General features: G+C 44.2%; 1 protein-coding gene across 1 annotated transcript; it reads left to right on the forward strand.

Annotated features, from left to right (window-relative positions):
- The first annotated feature begins 7632 nt into the window (after positions 1-7632).
- On the forward strand, positions 7633-8700 carry LOC140721542 (uncharacterized). The gene has a single exon (XM_073036359.1). It carries the CDS (start codon positions 7633-7635, stop codon positions 8698-8700), a length of 1068 nt encoding a protein of 355 aa, XP_072892460.1.
- The last annotated feature ends 2216 nt before the right edge of the window (positions 8701-10916 follow it).

Genomic DNA, 10916 nt, shown 5'->3' on the forward strand with positions numbered 1-10916 from the left:
CCTTTGCCCTGGCCAACAAGTAGCTTTCACATCACAAATGTGCCAGACTCAGTGAGACAGAGTACCGCCCTTCCCTTCATATTCATTGGCATTACCATCACTGAGTTCACCACCGTCAGTCACCTGGGTGAGACTTCAGGGGAACTATTTATGTACAATACTGTGTGTCTTGTGGTGATGTAAGAGTTGCTGGAGAAGAAGTGGAGTGATATTTGGAAATCTGAAATTTAAAGCATCATTTAGCAAGAAAATCACAAATAGGTGTTAACCTGTTACATAGGTTGTATGAGAGTGCAGATGAACTCAATCAAGCCCAGAGGAGATCAAAGTTCTTACTGACAGTGATTTGCTCGCTGTTGAAATGAATACTTCTCTATATAAAATTCAGTTTGCGCATGTTGTTGTCACTGGGTAAAAATTGTACAGCACAAGATTTTTGCACACACTGGTCATTACAAATTAGAGGAGACATTGGTGGGAAGGCAGGGAGACCTCCAGTGTCCCTGATGCCCTCACATAGAAGGTATATATCCAGCTGCACTTTAAGGAGTTGGAGTTGGAAATGGATGAATTACGCATCATCCAAGCGTCGGAGGGTGTGATAGGTATGACGTGCAGAGAGTTGAGTTACACCCTAGGTGCAGGACACAGGAAACTGGGTGAGAGTCAGGAAGGAGAATGAAGTTAAATAGCCACCGCAGAGTACTCCTGTTGCCATCTCATACAACAACAGGTGGACACTTTACAAACTGTTAGGGGGGATTACCTGGCAGAGGAAAGTCAAAGGGGAGATGGGGGATTTGTTAGTTAGGGGAACAGAACTAGAATGGGACTAATATCCGAGTGGCAAGGCTTGCTAGTGCTTCCCTGTGGGGTGGGTGGTTAAACTAAAGTTGCAGGAAGGATTGGAGCCAGAGTGACAGAACAGATAGTGGACAGAGTGAATGGAATTGAATTGACTTTATTACATACATCCTTCATATACACGAGTTGTAGAAATCTTTATGTTACGTCTCTGTCTAAATGTGCAATGTGAAATTTATAATAGTTTATAATAAATAGTATGTACAACAGGACAGTCAGGATAAATAAAAGTACAATTGTATCAGCATGAATTAATCTATCAGAGGGCCTGGTGGAAGAAGCTGTCCCTGGGCCTGTTCATCCGGGCTTTCAGGCTGTGGTACCGTTTCCCAGATGGTAGCAGCTGGAACAGTTTGTGGTTGGGGTGACTCTCGTCCCCAATGATCCTTTTTACACAGTGGCCCTTTTTACACACCTGTTTTTGTCAATGTCCTGAATAGTGAGAAGTTCACATCTACATATGCGCTGGGCTGTCCACACCACTCTCTGCAGAGTCCTGCAACTGAGTGAAGTACAGCACCCATACCGGACAGTGATGCAGCCAGTCAGGATGCTCTCAATTGTGCCCCTGTAGAAAGTTGTTAGTATTTGGGGCCCCATCCCAAACTTCCTGAACCGCCTGCAGTGAAAGTGGTGCTGTTGTGCCTTTTTCACCACACAGCCAGTATGTACAGACCAGGTGAGATCCTCGGTGTTGTGTATGCCAGGGAACTTGAAGCTGTTCACCCTCTCAACCCCAGATCCTGGGTCAGCCTGTCTCCATTTCTCCTGTAGTCTGCAGCCAGCTCCTTTCTTTCAGTGACATTGAGGGCCAGGTTGTTTTCTTGTTACCAAACAGAAGTTGTTCAGACCTCAGGGCATGAAATTATGATATTGTAGCCATTACTTGGACTTGCTTGCGCCCAACAGTCTGAGGGATTTCAAGGAACAAATCTGTAGAGAGATTGTGTACTATGCCAAGAAACAAAGGTTGATAAAGTGTTACGAACCCCATAACTGGGTCACTTACCAGCAAAGTTAGAGAGGTCCGTTGAAGTCTGATGGTACTATTTTAACAGTATTTATTGGAAAAAGTACACCAGCATAATATCAATGCAAACATACAGATACTATACGTCGTCAATACTAGATCTAAAAGTGCGGGTATAATAATAATCAATAAGAAATAAGCTCTTTCGTTGTCTAGGGGATAATGTATTGTCCGATGGAAATATCAAAGGTCATTTAGTTCATGCAGGCTGCAGCCTTTGGTTGGAGTCAAGAGAGGGATTTTTGAAACTTGCCAGCTTTTCCTTTTTATGATGTCGATCCTTCCAGAGTTCCGTTGGTGTTGGTTTCTCCTTTTAGCTAAAGCCGTTCTTCCGTGGTAAGGCCCACCAATTCCTTGGCAAATGGAAAAGGACGCACGCGGGCCCCCCACCGGCTGTCACGGGATTTCTTAGCGTTTCTCCTGGTGAGTCTAAAGGGGTTGTTCCCCAGACCCTCTTTTATCCTTACTCACGGGGTCTCAGATATCAATCAGGTTGGGATGATGCAATCCCTCAACCAGCCCACTCTGGTCATCCCCTGAGGGCTTCAATGAATAGTACAGTACTCAATACACAATTCCGTCTCCAAGAGACAATGGCCAATATCCGTGGCTTTGTATCGCCGAGGCCAGGACACATTCCAAATGTCTCTCTCTCATTTCCTGGGTCCCCAGACCCGAATTAATAGCGATCTTGCGATTCTCGAAAAGGAGGGGGCTACTTTGTACCCTTCGGCCCCTCAGAGTTGTGGCACGTTCATAACAAAAGTGAGTGATTTTAACTTTCCATTTATTGACTGGACTCCCGTGCTGTAAAAGGACTAGATGGGGTAGAATTTGTCAAATCTGCCTTGATCAGTATTTAAAATTCCCAATGTAGAAGTGTGCAATAAGCTATTGGGAAGTGATCCAGTGCTAGTGACAGAAATTAGTGTATGGGAACACTTTGTATCTACATGAGATTCCAAGTAAATACAGAAAAACAGAGGCCTGGACCTCTTTCGAGATTCTAAATTGGAGAAAGGCCAATTTTTATGATATTTGCAAGGATTTGACAAGTGTGGATTGGGACAGGCTGTTTTTTTTAGCAAAGGAGTACTTGGTAAGTGGGAGTTCTTCAGAAGTGAAATTTTAAGGGTGTAGAGTCTGTATGTGTCTGACAAAATGAAAGTTGAATGGTAACTAGTGCAAGGAATCTTGGTTTTCAACTGTAAAGGGGATTTCTTCTTTTTCTTTGTTACTGTGTATGTAATCAAAATGCCTTCTTTGTTTTGTTAAAAGTAGGAATGTTTCTTTGTTGCGAGAGAGTGCTGGAAGCTTGTTTGGGTTAAAATTTCTGATAACGAGAATTGTATTCCTTTGTAAACTAATTGGGATTCATGTTGTTTTGCTTCTGAGTCTGTAAGCTATTGTTGGCGGGCTTTTGGGGAGATCGGCGCGAGGGGGTGAGAGAGAGAGGACGCGATGCTGTAAACTGGGCGAGGAACGGACCCCAAGCGGGGGGGGGGGGGGGGGAGTCCGAGGCCAGGAGGTACCCCGAGTAGAGGAGATGAAGCTAGATGTGCTTGGTGGACCACTTCGGGTGGTCCTAAGCTGCGGGTCGAGGAGTTCGGAGGGGATCGTATGCCAGAAGACTTCAGTAATTGAGCTCCTACGGTTGTGCAGGAAGTGGTTTGGACTTTGATAAGTTTGGCGCCTTTTTATTTTTTTTCCTTCATATATATTGTATTGTTATTAATAACTTAGTTTTAGTAACCTTTATAAATTGTACTCATTTAATCGCATATGGTGTACTGTCTGTTTATGAGCAAGGCGGGGACATCACACAGCATCCACACCAGCTGATTACCCAGTTTGGCAGGGCCGAAGGCTGCTCCCCCTAGAAGAGAACAAGCTGAGCGAGCCTGAGGCGACCCAGGGGGTTGCACAACAGATACTGAGGCCCTGGATATCTCATTCCTCTAAATGCCACGGACTGTTGGGTGCAACCAAAACTCATTAATGACAACCATTTCATAATTCCACTCCCAAAGTCATCTGACTTTCCTTTAGTTGTCTTCTGTTGGATTCTAAAAGCTTCCTAACGGTCTTTTGCTCTTTTGTTTGCCCTCTCCTCGGCTTTTATGTTGGTTTTGGATTCTCATTTAACCCACAGTTGTGCCCTGCTGCCTTTCCAATGCTGCCACGTCTTTGGGATGTATCGATCACTCAGCTCTCGAATTGCTCCCAGAATCTCCAGCCATTGCTGCTCCGTTGTCACTCCTACCTTTTCCCTTCCAAACAAGTTTGGCCAGCTTCTCTGTCACAGAAACATGGAGAAGTTCAGTGCAGAAACAGGCTATTAGGCCCATCTAGTCAATGCTAAAAACATTTAAGCTGTCTAATGCAACTACCTGCACTGGGATCATCACCCTCCATACCCCTACCATCCAGGTACCAATCAAACTTCTCTTAATGGTGAAATTGAGCTCATATTCACCACTAGTGCTGACATCTCATTCCATACTCTCACGACCATTTCAGCAAAGAACTTTTCCACATGTTCCCATTAAATTTTCACCTTCCCCACTTACCCATGACCTCTGGTTGTCGTCCCACCCAACCTCAGTGGGAAAAGCTGCTTGCATTTACCCTATCTATACCCTCATAATTTTGTTTACTTCTAACAAATCCTCAAAGCAATGTACAATTTCCTTGTTTATGCTTAGAGCCTTTTTTAGGTGTATAAGATGATGAGGGGCATTGAGTGTGTGGATAGCCAGAGGATTTTTTCCCAGCGTTAGAATGGCTAACAGGAGGGGGCATAGTTTTAAGGTGCTTGGAAATATATGCCGAGGGGATGTCAGGGGTAGGTTTTTTACACAGAGAGTGTTGGATGTGTCGAATGCACTGCCAGCAGCGGTTGTCGAAGCGGATACAACAGGGACTTTTAACACTCTCTTAGATAGTTACATGGAGCTCAGAAAAATAGAGGGCTATGTGCTAGGGAAACTCCAGGCAGTTTCTAGAGTAAGTTACATAGTCGGCACAGCACTGTGGGCCAATGGGTCTGTAATGTGCTATAGATTTCTATGATTCTATGAAATTCAAGGGAAATCTCCAAACCCACGGAGTGGTGACTAGTAGTGAATAGTGGGAAAGTTACTGGAATGTATGTGCAGGAACCGGATATATAAGTATTTGGATAGATATGGACTGATTAAGGATAGACAGCATGACTTTGTGCATGGTAGGTCATGTCTAACCAGTCTCACAGAGTCTCTCGAGGAAGTTATCAGGGAAGTGGATGAAGACAAGCCAGTGGATGTTGTCTACATGGACTTTAGCAAGGCACTTGACATAGTCTCATATGGGAGGTTGGTCAAGAGGGTTCAGTCACTCAGCATTCAAGATGAGATAGTAAATTGGATGAGACACTGTCTTTGGGAGAAGCCAGAGTGTGGTAGCAGATGGTTGCCTCTCTGACTGGAACCTGTGACTAGTGGTTGCCACAGGGATCAGTGCTGGATCTGTTGTTGTTTGTCATCTATATCAGTAATCTGGATGATAGTGTGGTTAACTGGATTAGCAGATTCATGACCACCAAGACTGGTGGTGTAGTGGTCAGTGAGGAAGACTATCATGGCTTGCAGTGTGACCTGGAGCCCCTGGGAAAAATGGTTTTAGAAATGGAAAATGGAATTTAATGCAGACCAGTGTGAGTTGTTGCACTTCGGTATGACCTACCAAGGGAGGTCTTTCACAGTGACTGGTCGGGCACAGAGGAGTGTTGTGGAAGAAAGGGACCTGGGAATACAAGTCCTTAATTCACTGAAAGTGGTATCACAGTTAGATAGTGATGGAAAAAAAAGATTTTAGCCCATTGGCTTTCATGAACCAAATACTGACAATAGATGGATATTATGTTGACTTGTAAAAGAGGCCTAATTTGGAGTATTGTGTGATGCTTTGGTCACCTACCTACAGGAAAGATTTAAAAGAGATTCAGAGATTTCAGAGAAAATTCACAATGATGTTGCCAAGTTTGGAGGACTTGGGTTATAAGGAAAGATTGAACAGGTCGGGACTTTATTCCTTGGAATGTAGCAGATTGAGGGGAGATTTGATTGTGATAGAGCGGCATAGATAGTGTAAATGCAAGCTGGCTTTCTCCACTGAGATAGATAGATAGATACTTTATTCATCCCCATGGGGAAATTCAACCTTTTTTCCAATGTCCCATACACTTGTTGTAGCAAAAACTAATTACATACAATACTTAACTCAGTAAAAATATGATATGCATCTAAATCACTATCTCAAAAAGCATTAATAATAGCTTTTAAAAAGTTCTTAAGTCCTGGTTGAATTGTAAAGCCTAATGGCATTGGGGAGTATTGACCTCTTCATCCTGTCTGAGGAGCATTGCATCGATAGTAACCTGTCGCTGAAACTGCTTCTCTGTCTCTGGATGGTGTTATGTAGAGGATGTTCAGGGTTTTCCATAATTGACCGTAGCCTACTCAGCGCCCTTCGTTCAGCTACCGATGTTAAACTCTCTAGTACTTTGCCCACGACAGAGCCCGCCTCTGTGGGTGGGACTTCAACCAGTGGCCAGGGGTTAAGGGTGAAAGGTGAAATGTTAAGGGGAACATGAGGGGAAACTTCTTCACACAGACGGTTATCCGGCTGTGGAATGAGCAGCCATCCCGAGTGGTACATGCGAGCTCGATTTCAACATTTAAGAGGCTCGTGTAGGTACCTGGATGGTAGGGGTGTGGGAGTGGCAGTTTAAATAGTTCAGCACAAGACTAGATGACCCAAAGGACCTGTTTCTGTGTTGTACTTTTCTACAAGAACCTGAAATATTACAAAAATTCACTCTAACCCCTTTTAACAGCTGTGCGGACCAACCATTCATTTTAGCAGGAATTTTTTTTATATGGTGTTAAAACTGTAGCACTTTCAGTTAATAATACATAAAAGAAAATCCCAGATGCGCATCCACAAAGACAATTTGCGTGAGACTGTTTCAGTTACTATGGGGCCAGGCACCCATGCAGCTCAGCAGGAACAGGGAATAATACCAATGGAGAGAGTCAAACTGAGCTAAGGCACAGATTGGAGACGGCAGAAATGCCCCATTCTTATAGAGACAGGAAGAGCATCAGAGAATTGATGGTCATTCCAGATACCAGCACTCTGCCCAGTCAGGAGATGATTTCTCTGTCCAACTTTTGTTGAACCTCACTGTAACAGTGTGATACCAGATCAAAACTTGGTAACTAAAGTAATCTCATCTGAAATGTTGTCCTAAACCCATTGATGGATTTTGTAAATCTTTTCACAGGATAAAAATGAGAAGGGATTTGTCGCCGGGAATCTCAAACACGGCACGCCAGTTTTGCTGTCTCTGTCTGGATATTTAAGAAGTGGAGCAAGAGATTCAATCGACCATTCTTCCTGCTCAGACTGTGGAGAGGGATTCAATTGGTCATTTGACCAAATAGCAAGCCTGTAATTTTACACAGGAGAAAGGCTGTTCACCTGCTCAGACAGTGGGAATGGATTCACTCGGTTATCACGATTGAAGGTACATCAGCAAGTTCACACTGGGCAAGGCCATTCATCTGTTCTGTGTGTGAGAAGGGGTTCAGTCGGTCTTCCCACCTGTGGACACACCAGTCAGATCACACCACACCAGGCAGAGGCTGGTCATCTGCTGAATTTCTGGGAAAGGATTCACTCAGTCATCTGACCTAATGGCTCACCAGCGAGTTCACACTGGGGAGAGGCCATTCATCTGCTCAGACTGTGGGAAAGGATTCACTCGGTTATCCCACCTACAGAGACATCAGCGAGTTCACACTGGGGAGAAGCCGTTCATCTGCTCAGAATGTGGGAAAGGATTCACTCAGTCATCCCAACTACAGAGTCATCAGCGAGTTCACACTGGGGAGAAGCCATTCACCTGCTCAGTCTGTGGGAAGGGATTCACTGAGTCATCCCAACTACAGAGTCATCAGCGACTTCACACTGGGGAGAAGCCGTTCACCTGTTCAGAATGTGGGAAGAGATTTACTCAGTCATCCCAACTACAGAGTCATCAGCGAGTTCACACTGGGGAGAGGCCGTTCACCTGCTCAGTCTGTGGGGAGAGATTCACTCATTCATCCAGCCTACAGAGACACCAGCGAGCTCACACTGGGGAGAAGCCGTTCATCTGCTCAGAATGTGGGAAGAGATTCACTGAGTCATGCCAACTACTGAGTCATCAGCGAGTTCACACTGGGGAGAAGCCATTTACCTGTTCAGAATGTGGGAAGAGATTCACTGATCCATCCACCCTACAGAGACACCAGCGAGTTCACACTGGGGAGAAGCCATTCACCTGTTCAGAATGTGGGAAGAGATTTACTCAGTCATTCCACCTACAGAGACATCAGCGAGTTCACAATGGGGAGAAGCCATTCACCTGTTCAGAATGTGGGAAGAGATTTACTCAGTCATCCCACCTACAGAGTCATCAGCGAGTTCACACTGGAGAGAGGCCGTTCACCTGCTCAGAATGTGGGAAGAGATTCACTCGCTCTTTCACACTACAGAGTCATCAACAAATTCACACTGGGAAGAAGCTGTTCACCTGCTCAGAATGTGGGAAGAGATTCACTCAATCTTCCACCCTACTGAGACATGAGCGTGTTCACACCGGTGAGAAGCCGTTCAATTGCACAGAATGTGGGAAACGGTTCACTCTGTCATCCCACCTTCTGGAACACCAGCGAGTTCACACTGGAGAGAGGCCATTCATCTGCTCAGAATGTGGGTAGAAATTCACTCGCTCTTCCACACTACAGAGACATCAGCGAGTTCACACTGGAGAGGAGCCATTTACCTGCTGAGAATGCGGGAAAGGATTCACTCAGTCATCCCAACTACTGGCACACCAGTCAGCTGTTATGAATCCCTAGGTTTTGTTTGCTGTGGACTGTCATTTTAAGAGAGAGAGATTAATAAGGTGAATCAGTCTGACTTGCAGCTTGTTTACATCACTCCCAGCTTGTTTAGTTTTGACTGAGGACACAGACAGTCAGAGTCAGACGGAGATGAATGAGGAAAAATGGAAGGATCGAAACAAGGGAAATAGGTGCCAAGGGTCACTGTTTGGAATTTTCCTATGCCCACAAGTGTGGGTTAATTATCGATTCAGCGTACATCGAATGTATGGTTGTCACCTCGTTTAATCGATAGGAGTGGATCTGATTTGGGGTATCCTATGAAGACCACTGATGTGTTAACCCTTGCCTGGGTGTGGTGTGGTAATTCATTTGAAGACGATACGCCTTGTGACAAGTCACTTTGGGTGATAATTAGTATGTGGATTTGGAAGGATGACAGATAAAATCTAAGTGACTGTTCTCTTGTTTTACCACCATGGAACCTGTGGAATTCGACATAATTGCCTTCCCTTGACATTTACCCTGGATTACAAATATCTCTCTCATCACCTGTTCTGTGGTTGAACTGAACTTTCATAATTTACCATCTCAAGACTCCAGACCTTGTTTCCCCCAAGCTCAATAGTTTTGGATTTATATTTACACACGTATATACACATAACACTGTTAACTTTTGTTTATCTTGCTTAAGTTACTATATTATAAGTAGATTCTAATAAAGGTAGTTTTAACATCAAAAACAGACTCCAGGTGTAGTCTCCATGAGGAAATCTGCAGATGCTTGAAATTCAATCACACACAAAATGCTGGTGGAACACAGCAGGCCAGGCAGCATCTATAAGGAGAAACCCTGTCAACGTTTCAGGCCGAGACCCTTCGTCAGGCAGTCTCAGGCAGTCCTGACGAAGGGTCTCGGCCTGAAACGTCGACAGTGCTTCTCCTTATAGATGCTGCCTGGCCTGCTGTGTTCCACCAGCATTTTGTGTGTGTTGTTCCAGGTGTAGTCTATTGGTGCTGATTCGTTTCTGAAGTTTTACGATTCATAACAAAATTGGGGCCTGCATCCGGGATATGAACAGCTATGGGGGCGTAGTCATTAATTATTGATTTCATTGGGGAAGTCCCTTTTGATTGATTTGTGTGTGGAAAATCAGCAGCAGATGCTGATTATTGTTTGGAAGCGGCAACCTCTGAGGCATTAGAGAATTCCAGATGGATTGAGTTGTTGAGTCTTGCTAGAAGGTTAAAACTTTCTATGTTGAAATTGGCAATGAGGAGGGCACAGTTGCAGAGGATAACAGCTGAACATTATATATCTGAGAGTGTGTTTAAAGTGGAGGAGTTGGAAGTGTTTCCTGAAAGTAAACCTAGTGAGCTTGAGCTCCAGTATGAGTGAGAAAAATTAAAGATGGAGGCTGCGGAAAGGCAGAGGCAGTTTGAGGCCATAGAGGCAGAAAATCAGAGAGGAGGCAGAAAAACAGAGGCTATTCGAGCTGGAAAAGATAGAGTGGTTGCAGCAAAGGGGTCTAGCGTTAGACTCTGGTGATAAGTTTGAGGCCAGTCAGGAAATTAAATTGGTACCTCCATTTGATGAGACAGAGGTTGATAAATACTTCCAGCATTTTGAGAAGGTTGCTAAGAATTTAAAGTGGCCAAAAGAGGGTTGGCCTATTCTCTTACAAAGTGTAATTAAGGGGGAGGCTTAGCAAGCCTATTCTGTTTTGTCAGTTGATTAAGCAGATGATTATGTCCTAGTGAAACAGGCTGTGCTCAAAGCTTATGAGTTGGTCCCAGAATCATACAGGCAAAAGTTCAGAAGTTTGAGGAAATCTGTGAACCGGACATATGTAATTTGCTTATGAGAGATCTGTGTGTTTTGATCGCTGGTGCACATATATGATGATGATAAATATATGATGATTTTAATAGCTTGGAAGAGTTAGTTTTAATTGAAGAATTCAAAAGGTGTGCTCCTGATGACATAAAGACGTATTTAGATGAAAAGGATGCTGCCACTTTGCAGGAGTCTGCTAGATTAGCAGATGAGTTTGCTTTAACTCACAAGGTTAAGTTTACCCAGAATAAGA

The sequence above is a fragment of the Hemitrygon akajei genome, unplaced genomic scaffold, assembly GCF_048418815.1.
Source record: "Hemitrygon akajei unplaced genomic scaffold, sHemAka1.3 Scf000057, whole genome shotgun sequence".
Classification (NCBI taxonomy): Eukaryota; Metazoa; Chordata; class Chondrichthyes; order Myliobatiformes; family Dasyatidae; genus Hemitrygon; species Hemitrygon akajei.